Source organism: Desmodus rotundus, chromosome 1 (genome assembly GCF_022682495.2).
Source record: "Desmodus rotundus isolate HL8 chromosome 1, HLdesRot8A.1, whole genome shotgun sequence".
Lineage (NCBI taxonomy): Eukaryota > Metazoa > Chordata > Mammalia > Chiroptera > Phyllostomidae > Desmodus > Desmodus rotundus.
The window spans coordinates 20,965,445-20,977,834 of record NC_071387.1 but is presented as its reverse complement, the minus strand read 5'-3'; the positions used below and the strand labels follow the sequence as shown (position 1 = coordinate 20,977,834).

At 47.0% G+C, this 12,390-nt stretch overlaps 1 protein-coding gene across 5 annotated transcripts in view; it reads right to left on the bottom strand.

Annotated features, from left to right (window-relative positions):
* Positions 1-12,390, bottom strand: part of EPB41L4B (erythrocyte membrane protein band 4.1 like 4B) — a 119,506-nt gene that overhangs the window by 70,212 nt on the left and 36,904 nt on the right. For all 5 annotated transcript variants that reach the window (XM_053921964.2, XM_053921966.2, XM_053921970.2 and 2 more), the window contains exons 3-6: positions 7,310-7,352; positions 6,401-6,479; positions 4,429-4,473; positions 2,553-2,605 (exon numbers count right to left, since the gene is read on the bottom strand). In XM_053921964.2, coding sequence (XP_053777939.1) covers positions 2,553-2,605; positions 4,429-4,473; positions 6,401-6,479; positions 7,310-7,352 — 220 coding nt within the window. The remainder of the gene's footprint in view (positions 1-2,552; positions 2,606-4,428; positions 4,474-6,400; positions 6,480-7,309; positions 7,353-12,390) is intronic.

The window sequence follows — 12,390 nt, the reverse complement described above, 5'->3', positions numbered from 1 at the left end:
TCTTTCTTGCCTGAATTAAATTTCAAATCTACCCTACATTTAGTTCCCCAAAGAGCACAATCTCTATGCAGGGCCAGTGCATCCTAATTCTGGAAGCATCATTCCTTCAAGGACAACCAGGCACGGGAAGAAACACCACCTTTCATGTTATTCAAACCCACAGAGATGCTCTAGGGATCTTTATCGTCTGAGGAAAGCTGGCTCGGCTGTGGCTGAACTGAAAAGCAGGCTACAGCGTTAACTGATGGAATAGGGACAGGGCGCACAGGTGACAGTGGAACCAGAACTTGCGTAGACATTAGCCTGTCTGTCTTCAGCCTTTCTATTTGTACCTGACATAATGACTGCATCTTAAATCACACTGGTGTTGTTCCCACTCAAATGGGCCTTTTCTTCAAGAAGGGCTCACAGATAGCTGATATTCTTGTCTGTGCTGGATCTGGGGCAAGGCATACAGAGTTCTACTGGAGCTGGACTTGGTGAACGTGGCAAAGCCTTCATCACATGGGGCGGGGGGTGGTCTGACACAGATGCTTTTATCCCAGTTACTATGCCCTGACATCTAATGCTGGACCACCAGCCTGATGGTATGACCTCCTGGCTACTCAGCAACTTGAGGGTGGGTGCTCCCTGACGAGCTGGGGAAATGTGTACCTGGTCAAAGTGGACAGTCCACTTCCAAGTTCCCCAAGCCGTTACACATCCTCGTGGCACTTACTATAAGGACAGTCGGATTAGGAATGTACGGGTGTGACGCACTCAGCACTGTACTTGGCAGAGCAGTTTCAGGTGACAATATCGTCACTTCTACCACCAAGGCCTTCAGGCCTTAGGGACAGTCTCCCCCTTCACCCAAAGTCCTTGGGGCCTCTTCAATTTTATTCAATTCATTCTGCACTCACTGAGCACCTACCCTATGCCAAGCACCCGTTAGAGAATAAGAAAGCTAAGGTACGGGGGTAACCTGAAGTAGTTAAGAACTGTCTTTACGAGTATAAACATAACAAAATACATGTACCAAAAATGCCAAGTAGAAAAGCATACACAATTTTATATATGACTCTGAACAGAATTACATTTTTAAAACTCCACTCAAAACTCACAGACAGAATCGCTGGCTGTCTGTGGCTGGCAGGATGGAGGGTTGACGCCTTCGTTCTGCTTGTCTGCTGTGCTGCTGCCCTGGTTTTCCATAACAAGCATGTACTGACTTTATACCTTGAAGACTTAGATCAATGTTTAGAAATTGGTAAACACCAAGGTGAGACGCCAAATCTTATTATGGTGTCCAAAAAATAATCAGTAATTATGAATGAATAATTCATTATTCCATGGAAGCCCATGAGCACACAAGTAAGCGGGCCCACAGCATACGTCCGTCTGATGTGCTGATGAACTTCCTTACGCGCTGTTAATTAGGATCCTCTTAATTAGTGCCGGAGACTTTGGCAAGTGTCCCTCGTGCACTTGGAAGATCCACCAGTGCATCACATGGAGGGAACAGCCACCGCGGACGGTCATGTGGGCAAACCCCTTACTATCCACTTCCCACCCGCACGCTGATGACCCCCCTCTCAATGCTTCTCACCGAGTCAGGCTTGCATCCCTAAGAAGCTATTGGGGGTTCCACTGGCACCTCTCAGCCAAGTGACTCTCCTCTGATATCTCCTCCACGGAAGCCCAATTCTTCTAACCATTCCACCTCCTAACCCTGGTAGCAGCCTACGAGTCATCTCTGACTCCTCTCTCAACACCTAAGTCTAATGACCAGGCCCTTGCATCATCAGTGCTGTTTTTTGTGTTTGTTTTGGTGTGTGTGTGTGTGTGTGTGTGTGTGTGTGTACTGAACCCCCAGCCCTGATCAGTTTAGTCTTTTATCACAGCAACACCCAGCCCAGGCTTGGTCTTCCTCTAGCCCCTAGTCACAAGCGCACAGACATGAGTCAGCCAAAAGTGTAAACAAGAGCTATCCAAGAAGTCAGATTTGGCAAATAAGCAAAAAATCAAAATCAAGGGATAGGAATATGATTACAATACCAGAGTTTTAGACACATTTCCTCACTTAGGCCTCCCAACTTAATAAAAAGCACTTCTAACCAGGCCTGCCTCCCTCTTAAAAGCCTTCAAAGACACCTTTGCTGACAGCATGCTATTCACGCTCTTTCCAGGGGTCCAGAGCCACCCACTTACCCAGCTTCTTAAACCTCGTCCTCCAGCACCACTCAGCTGCTGGTACCTCTCCGCACACACTCTTTCTGCTTGTGCCCTGGCTCCCCCGATCACGTTCATTTCCTAATCCCCTGACGGGCCCTCCTCTCCCAAGCCTCCCCAGGTCTCTGCTCCTGGAGGAACTACACTGTACTCTGTGCATACACAGCACGTGGTCCTGACAGACGGTCCTGACGGGACCGCAGCTACTTGAGGACGGAGACCATGTCGTATTCGTTTGTACCCCCAGAGTAGAGCACTGGGCCTGGTGCACAGCAGATGCTCATTTGTGGAAATGAAAGCAAGAACATTAAAATACTGATGACCACTAAAGAACAATGTACCTTGTAGACAGAGAGCAGCTAATTCCACGGCTGTTTCATATGGGCATTTCAATCTTGATAAAAGAAAGAAAAGAAATTAATTCTATATGTGAACTTGCTCATAACCATGCAAAATGTTATTATTGTCAAATGGTAGTAATTTTTAGATGATTTTTGTTCTCTGTGGTTTCTATTTTTGCTATCCACATTAAAGAATGCACACAAGTGGACTTAACTCTACATATCTCCCAAAGTCAGTTATCATATGGTTAAAAAAACCCCAATCTAGGTATAGGTTCTACCAGACCTGTGGGCAATCCGAGCGAATTCCATAAAAATGGGGAAGCTTGGGAAACAGAATGAAAGGCCTTCCCTTTGCCTTCTTATTCTAAAGCTTATTTTATCTTGATCTAGTACATGCACCTTTCCAAGCTGCCTTATGTCTTTGAGACAAGATTGTAATATTAAAAATAAACAGACGGACACAATATCGAACATCGCCAGGACAGCTGGGTATGCGTGTATAACTGAGGCAGGGCCACAGAAGTGTATTTACTACCACAAATCAGGATCTCATTTGTATTTAATATTACAAATTTAGTTAGAAAAATAATAATGACGTACATTGGTATAGCACTTCATAGTTTTCAAAGCCTCGTCATCTACACGGTCCAATTTCGCCAATGCATGGAGTTTGCAGACCTGTAGGACGGGGGTTGACAGTGCTCCCCTCCCCCATTCAGACATGAGGAACTGAGTGTTCTGCAACTTGCCCAAGGCCATCCAGCTGGTAGGAGGCAGTGCTGGGACCAGAACACCACTCTGCTTTGAAGTACAGTAAATCAGGCTGAAGTACATGGAAACTGCAAAGTACTATACAAATGCAAGATGACGCCATTAATATTTTCCCAAACTGAGGACATTTACTAGAGTCAAGAGGCCTTTAGTATGAGGAGCACAGTAGGGAGAAAGGGGGAGGGAGAAAAAATACACACATACTCATAATACACACGTCAATCAAAGATCTATATTGCATGGCTGGATAAGGCAAATGTATACACTGTACAATCTACTTGTTCTATAGTGTACATTCCACTAAGATTTTTATTGCACATATTCTGTGGAAGAGTTTGCAAATTCGGAAATCACACTTTAAATTTCCTTCAGATGATATTCAAAATCAAAATGTATTCTGACACATTTCTGATATGATACCATATCAGGTATTGCTTTTGAGAATCAGTATAGTCTTAGTTTTTCAAGTAAAAGAAAATATTCAATACATATGCTGAAAAATAATACGACTGTAAAAGCTATGACTGTAAGTCTTGTATCTTCAGAATAAATCAATATTGTACGTAAAATCAACCACTTCAGTGCCAATGCTCCTTTCTTCAACACTCACTGGGTGGCCAGAGGCCTAGTATTTAAAAACCACTTTTAAGAGGGGCAAAGGAAATGAGATGAAATGTCTAAACCTCTTTCTATCAGAATCAGAACCTCTTTACATTATTTAATGCAAATGGCAATGAATGAGACTTTTTGACTGTCCAAATACTTGTAAGTGTATACATACTAATAACGTATCTTGCTTGCAAATACGACAAAAGCCATTATGAATGGGCCAGTGATGTGATCAGGGAGAGAATTATTCCCAAATACACATCACTTAAGATATTAAATGCTCTTGGAAATGCTTCAAGCCATAGAGTAATCACTTAAAATAAGATGATGACAGTGATACAAGTATTAGACTCACTTTACAATGCCTGGTGTACTTTTTTTGAATTTTGAAAAGGGAACAAGGGTAAGAGAGTTAAAAGACAAAACAGTGAATTATTTAGAAATACACTATTATCTATCCTGGGTTTAAGAATTAAAACAAAAACGTACTTACTTTCCTGAAAGAATGTCATGCCTGAGTTGTAAAACAAACAGGTACCTGACAAACATATACAAAAGTCAACAAAGAATCACTCTTTCCCAGCCACTTCCGATCCCAACTGCCCATCGTAAACCCCGCCCCGCGCACAGCCCGGAATTCTGCATTGTAAGAAGAGAGTCCAACTCAGATGACAACGGTGGTGGAAGCATCTCCTCCTGAGTCTCCGGGAAGGCACCCAGACCCTAGCTAGGAAGGTGAGTGCATGTACGGAGCTCGCAAGATACTTGGAGGATGGAACATGGAACACGGCACGGTCCAATGACGGCCTCCACAACCGCTCCGTGTCCCAGAAGAGAGCCAAACACTGCATGCAGCACGCACACAGGCATGAGACCTGTCCAATCAAACGGGCAGGTGGAGCCACGGGATGAGGCCCTCTGCCAGCCCCACTGGGGAGTCCAGAGAGATTGCATCTGATCGTATCCAAGAGTTTACAGCTGACGGTAGTTAACACTGCTTAAGACTTTTTCCTAATGCAGTTTAACTGCAGACTCCGTCTTTTGAAAAATTGGGCACACGTGAGTGCACACGCATGAGCATGGGCGCACACGAGACGAGAATCCTGGAGCTTCACTGCAGCTGCTGGTTACAGGGGTAACAAAAATGGGGAAGAAGGCAGCAAATAACACAACTGGGGTGCATGTAAGTAAAAAATTAAGTGTCTTGGCTTAAATAAGTGTGTTTTTTTTTTTTTACCAGATGGATGTGGGCATCGGAATCACTTCAGAGTGCATGACGAGAACAAAAAGCTGCCCACGCTGCCCACTCCATACCTATGGGATCAGAATCTCACACACAAGAGTGGTCCCCAGGAATCCGATTTGTTCAAAAGCTTCCCAGGTGTTTCTGATTCACACCCTGATTAAGGATCACTGCCTTTGATGACAGCTAGAAGAACTCTGGAAAAAAATACTAGAATAATTTAATTTGTTTGAACTTTGAAAACAATGCAGACAGTCATTCTCTGTGGAATGGATATAGGACAATGTGGGTGACCCAGAAATCAACAGTGGGCCTGAAGGTTCTGGTACATTCCAGAATGTTCCTGCCTGTGACAGGTGTTTAGTACTCCCGTCAAGGAGGACATACTGTGATGTGGCCACAACTTCTATTTCCTATAGGAAAACCTAACTACAGGAGCCCCACAGGCTTCTCAGTGGTGGGGCAAGGGGTGAAGGTGATAGGCGGTCTTTAAGTGTTATTTGGGGGTCATCTCCAAGCTGGTGGTCAACACCACGGACTGCCCAGCAGCTTACACGGCACCTCTAGTGTCCATCACACAGACAATGAGTGACAAGGAGGTTCTGAGGATGTCACGCAGGACTGGGGAGAGAATCTCACTGATGAACGGGTGGCTGGAAGAAAAGCCCACACTTCACGTGCTTTTGAAGTCTCTTTTGCTTCAACACCATTTCTGAGACAGAAGCAGGCACACCATAAGGGAAATTCAGGGGGGCTGGGAAGATAACATAAACAGGGCCTAACAGCAGTGATACTGTAACAAGAGAGGGAAGATTTTGCAGTCCCTTAAAAAAAAAAAAAAAAAAAGATGGCAATTTTGGACTGAGAAATGATCTTCCAATACCTGCCCTCCCTTTTCTAATCTGACACAAAAATAAAGTGCCGTAGAACGAACCAAATTACCCAAGGCCCAACCAAACAGAAAGGTGATGAGAAAATACGTCTTTTCATTTTGATTCACTAAGAAAAGGGTCCAATTAAGCAAAGTGTGGCTTTTTCAACAAAATACAGAGATAAGCACAGGCAAAGGGCTAAGAACGTAAAGAATTTCGCTCAGAATGTAAAGGCAGCAGTGAGAGGGGAGGCACGCCCACAGTTTAGAAACATCCATAAATTGTAAGTGAGGCAAGTGCTGTGGGGGCTGGGGGGGGGGGGGCGGATCTTGTTCTGCATTTTGTCCTACCTTGTAAACTCTTCACGAAGGTTGTTCGGCTCTGAAGAATAATATTTAACTCGAAAGTGCAAAGCATAAGCAGGTCCAACTAAACATTTGGCGATGGAAGGTGGAAGAGGTTTTCCCCGGATTTCGAAGATCACGGAATGGACAAAAGGAAACACACATGAACTCTATTAACACATTCACTAAGACACCGGAAGGGCACAGCAGTGCATGCAATGCTAGTAAGTTCTTTTCAATACTTCAGAAAACTAAAAGGAAATCTGTCAGGAAGGATGGCTTGGCGAGGCACCTCATTCTGGAGGAAAACTGGCTTCATCTGGATGAATTACTGAGAGCTGACGTTTTACTTTCACCCCTCATTGCCCTGATGCTCCAAACTGATACTAACTTTTTACAAAATACTAAGAGGGCTAAAGGAAAGTGACACTGACACAGGCAAGAGTTCTGTAATCCAAATATACAGTAAAAACACCTGCAAGTGTTAAATTGGAGAAACATCACTGAAGAAACGGGGTACCACACCTGGAACACCAGAGCTGGACCTGCTCTCACAGGTCTCTCCTGCCCCCCACCCCCACTCTCGGGGGGCTACCTGATTACTCACTGCAAAGGACCATAGTAAGTGTGAAGTCCGGTTGCTGAACAGCAGATCAATCAGTCCTCATTGGCAGGGGTGTGTGATTGCAAATCAGAGCACAGTGTGTTTTTTTAATATCCACTAAAAATGCTTGTTCGAGTTTGAAACTCAACCACTTGGCCAGCCTTGAGACATTAAAAATCACCCACTTAAAATTGAATCTATTTTAATAATGCTTCCAAGTTCTCAGGAAAACAGAACACCTCAAAACCCTGGCAAGGAGTTTACTTCCCGATAAGAGAAATAAGTGAGTTGGCTAAATTCTGCTTACTTACGTTTCATCTGCTTTTTTATGGGTTTGGAATGATCCAGCCAGTGCTGAAAGGAAAGAAAAACGCTTCTTTAGGAATAGAGTGCATCAGCGAGCGTACACAGCCCTCAGAGTCGGCCACCTCCACAAACCGTAGTGATTCTGCCCATGTGAACCAGGGACTGGACCGCGGCACAAGCTCTCAGGCTGGGGATCTGCAAACCGCTTGGGATGGTATTGAAGTCTGTGCTTGTGCACACGGTGCGTTTTTTCTGGGGGGGACGGGCCCACAGCTTCCACAAGCTTTTCAAAGAGGAGCTTGAAAGGACTGAAACCCCTTTACCTAATAGATCTGTGAAGTCCGTGCAGCGCACTGCCTCCTCCCTCCGAGTTCCTCAAGTCACAGTGCGTCTTCCCCAGGTAGTCCACGTCTCCACTAATCCAGTACAGACTACAGGCTGCATTTCTGCCACTCTCTCATCCCACACTGGCCTCGTAGTTCTGTCGCCCTAAACTCTAAAATTATAAAACCACCACCCATGACCCCTTTAGTCTTCGGCCAGGAAAATGACCCACATTTAAAGATGGAAAGACAGGCAGGGACTTGCCTGAGACCCTTTGGCTCTGGTCATTGAGAGCAATTCAACTTCCTCTCATTTTTACCGGAACAACCACTTCAGCCTGATCCATCCCAGGAAATGACAAAACCACCCCCCACCCCCCCGCCATACAAACGTTTTCTAGAATGTCAAAGTGGTTGATGCCACAGTCCTGAGGAGCCTCAAAAGCTTAACTTCCATGGAAAAGGACATTGGGGAACATAACACTGTGCGTCCCTCTGGGCCACTGCTTCCCGTGATCATTTCTGGGTTTCCTGTGCCAAGCACACAGCGTGGCACACTTTCCCCATCACTTTCTGGAAACCGGATGCGGAACGAAAGGTCCCTGTTCGAGTAACAGCTGGAATGACAGCCAGACCGGGCTTCTCACTAGCTGTTCGGGATCAGAGGCCATCCTGCTGCCCGTCAATATACCTTCCGAGGCAATCTCAAACTGGCGCATGCGAACGGTGAAGAAGGACGGGGCTAAATTAGTACAGTGTACTCTGCCCCTCACCAACGGGCCCACTGTGCCTGTGTGGGAGGAGCGGGACAAGGCAACAGAAGAGCAAATAGCAGATGAATTATAATACAATACGCAGTAAGCAGCACAATGGGAGAACGTGGGCTTCTGTCATCTCCACTCCCGGTGCAGCAACCAACCGCCTGTCATAAAAGAAGCAGATCACCGAAGCCAGATGCGTACCTCAAAGGCACATGTAGAGGATGCTTTCTCTCATTGTTAATGGCTTTGAATTGGAAATGACCTAAATGCTCACCAACAAAGACGGATTTAAAAAAAAAAAGGCTCATCCATGTATTACTATTCAGCCTTTGAAACGGATGAGGGCCTTCATTTATTGATGTGGCAAGAGATGCACACAGTACCACGCCCGAGGAAAACGATCAGGTAGAATCCCGTTGGTATAAAATTAGTATTTTCTATCCGGATAGGTCCAGAAAGGTTTCGAGGGGTTATTTTGGATACAGGGCTGTGAATACTGTTTACTCGTTTCTTTTTGACTTTGATGCCTGATATTTTTTACTTTTACTGAGAATATTGCTTCCATGGCGTGTGGGCTGGGTTGGCACTTCATTACTCGTTCATGTGTCATTTGCCTATCAGGCAGCTTTTGATGATCAATTTGCCTCTTGAGAATTAGGTCTCATTGCCGCCCTCAACCAGTAAGGAGAACCTGGGCCTTACCTGGGGCGGGGGGGGAGCAGATAAAGACTGGAGGACTCAAGTATTATAATATTTACTTTCCTATCACAGTAGGGGTCATGCTAATGGCTATGACTAACCCTGTTCTTCCTACTTTCAAAAGAATTCCGCATTACCTGGCAAAGAACGTCCTCCTCCCTGCAATCAGCCTTCGAAGCTTATCAGGCCCAGAGTCTCATGGTTTAAAGAGCTTGTCCCATTTCTTCCTGCCTCAAGTCTCCTTATCATACTTTGGATAGAACAAGCTTAAAGCCCGCTGTTCCTCTCCGTCTATTATCAAACTCCAGTCTCGATCCAAGTCCAACTTGTGTCGTTTCCTTAGCTGTGGTTTTCAACCCTGGCTGAACATTACATCATGAATACACCCAGATCCCACCCAAGACCCCATTAAACAGAATCTCTGAACATGAGTGTGTTTTAAAGGTGCCCAGCGTGCCCTTAAAAATATTCAGTGCTGAAGTTTTCCCACATCATCTCCGACCCAGGATGTGTCCTAATGATCTTGGGGATCTTGAAACATTCACGACCCCTTCTGAAAATTTCTCTTTGAGCTCTGTAAAATCTCGATTTCATAGTTTACTGGCCAAATGTCTACCCCCAGTGTTAACGCACAGACAGATCACGGCTAGATGCTTCTTTCCACTGGACAGCAGACTGCTTTCCCTCTGGCCACACTGCTAAGGAGCTCCCTTCCTTCCTGCCCAGCAACGGCCTGGAGCCCTGCCCGGAGCAGGACCTGCCAGGATGGAGGCCTGTGAAAAGTCTGGGGTTTGCTAAGCTGAGAAAGAAATCAGAAACAGCTCCCTTTTAAAAGCTCCTGACCCCGTGGCGTCCAGATCAGGTTGGCCTGCCTGCATCAGAGGCGCTAAGAAACCCAGTCACCGTCCTCAAACGAGAGATGATAAAACCTGTGTTGTATCCAACCAGTTCAAAATGACTCGACTTTCTTCTTAGCTGCACGGGCTGCCCAGACTCTGATCACCCACCAGTATTTCATCCGACAAAACCACTTTGTGACGGACAGCGGGCGTGGAGGCCCTGCGTGGTGTTTAGTGAATCGGGTCCTGGGTTTGGTCCGGAGGCCTGGAGCAGCAGGACTTGTCTCAGATGTTCACCTGCGTCCTGCCTAAACACAGCCGGGCCGCCTGTCAGCAGAGGCCACCGCGAATGGCCCCAGCCCTCTTAACTGACCATTAAAGCAATCCCTGGAAACAGACAGGGGCACTTCTGAGTTCAAAGGACAAGACATTTATCTCAAACACTCTAATGGGTGTTAGAAAGGGGGTTTCTGATCTGAACTTCTCATCCAAGTCCACCTGGCAAAACGCTTCCCATAAACCATGATGTGAGATGACCTGGCAAAGCATCTGCTCTCATGGTACAACAGCTCTGGAACTATGGCACGTGTGAGGCTGGTTGTGGAGTGTCATCTTGTGATCGGCACCTGAAACGTGTGTGAGCTTTGGGTGGGGGGGATTGGCGCATGAGGTGCCCAGGATCACAGCACTATGAGGAGGAGGAGGGGCGAGAGGAGGAGGAGGAGGTGGCAGGAGTCTGACTCCAGCTATGTTGCCACCAGCGCTCTGGGCCTCCACACCACACACTGGTTGGAGTGCCTTCCCTGCCACAGGAGGCATCTCTCCTCCCTCTCACCATCGATGCCAGCTACTTGAGGTTTCCTTGGGGATAGGTCTAAATCAACTGTAGAGACCCCGTTATCACCAGCTTCACGCTGAGTACCAATATTTGCACATGGGCAGGAAAAGACTCGCCCTGCCAGCCTTCAGAATCAGGCTGCTGCGGGGCCCACGACATTTCTTAAGCTGTTTTACCTTTATTGGTACTAAAGTGGAAGGAGGCAGAAGATCAGATTTCGGGTCCCAGTTCTGCCACTCACCAAGTATATGAGCAAGGACCCCCGTCCCAGCCTCAGTTTCCTCATCTGTGCACTGAGCTAGCCCCTGGCACACTGTCTGAAGAATCAGCTGAGTGAATGTCCATGGAAACGATAACGAACCATTCAAATGGAAGGAAGGTTTTTAAACTTTTACAGTGACGTATCTGCTATTAGAGTTTATACTGTCCCACTTCCCTTTCAGGTACCTCTGAAGTGAGGGGACTGCCCAGTAGTGTCCACACAAGTAGCAAATGCTATGACTCTCCAGACAAGCACCAGAGTGAAGCTGCAACAGTCCCTAAGGCAGCCACTCAGCCCTTCCTGCAGTTGTCGTCCTTATCTCCCAGCCTCAGGCCTCTAATCCCCCATCTACCCAATTCCACACTGCAAAGACCAGGGGAAAAACGCTCCCAGGGCTTGAGAGAAAGGCCTGCATTCCCTGCTGTAAAACACACCACCATAAAAAACGTTCCCTTTTCACTTGGGGTGGGGCTGACACCTACCCTCTAGTACACCCGCCCCAGGGATGGGAAGGGACTCCTGCTCCACTAGGAGGTTGTTATCCCTGCCCCAGATCCCTGCTGCTCCTCCGCCTGGCACTCCTCCATACTCTGGGGCCTACCCCATGTTCACCCTCCCCCTGGAACACTGTGGCCACCTGACCCTTGACACTTAGGCTTTGTTCCTCCAGGCTCCCCAAGTGGAGGACTGAACCCACTCTATGCCAAGGATCAACTGTCTGGTCCCTCACCCGAATGTGGCGGGCAGGGACAGTGTCCAGCTTGCTTCTGCACCTCAGAGCCCGGCACTGAGTAAGCTCCAAGTCAAAGATTGTTGACCGGCTACTGACACGGGTGTGTGTGTGTGTGTGTGTGTGTGTGTGTGTGAGAGAGAGAGAGAGAGAGAGAGAGAGAGAGAGAGAGAGAGAGAGAGAGAGAGAAAGAGAGAGAGAGAGATGTTACCATGTGTAATACAACCAGCAGAGCCCACAGTGCAAAGTTCTGGGCTTTGGAATGAGGCCGGTACTGAATGCTGCCTCCGTCCCTTAACTTACACAAGGCTCCCAACGGCTCTGAGCCTCGGCTTCATGATTTGTAAGATGGGCCGGTCCTCTGGTCAGCTTCACAGATCAGCGGTGAGTGTTAGACCTAAGTAACCTAAAGCCTTAGTTAGATGCCCAGTGGGGAGGAGGGAGACATCAGCAAACAGCAGCTATCCCACCAGGCTGTGAGAAAGCTGGGGGAGCAGGCAGAGCCGGCTCTCAGCAAGAGGGCTCTGCCATGTAAAATTCAAACCCCTGCCCTGCCTGGAGTTGTGCAGAAGTGAGATCAGCACAGAGGGTTCCCAGGTAGCCTTCCCACTTTGATACGGAAAAGGAAACAGGA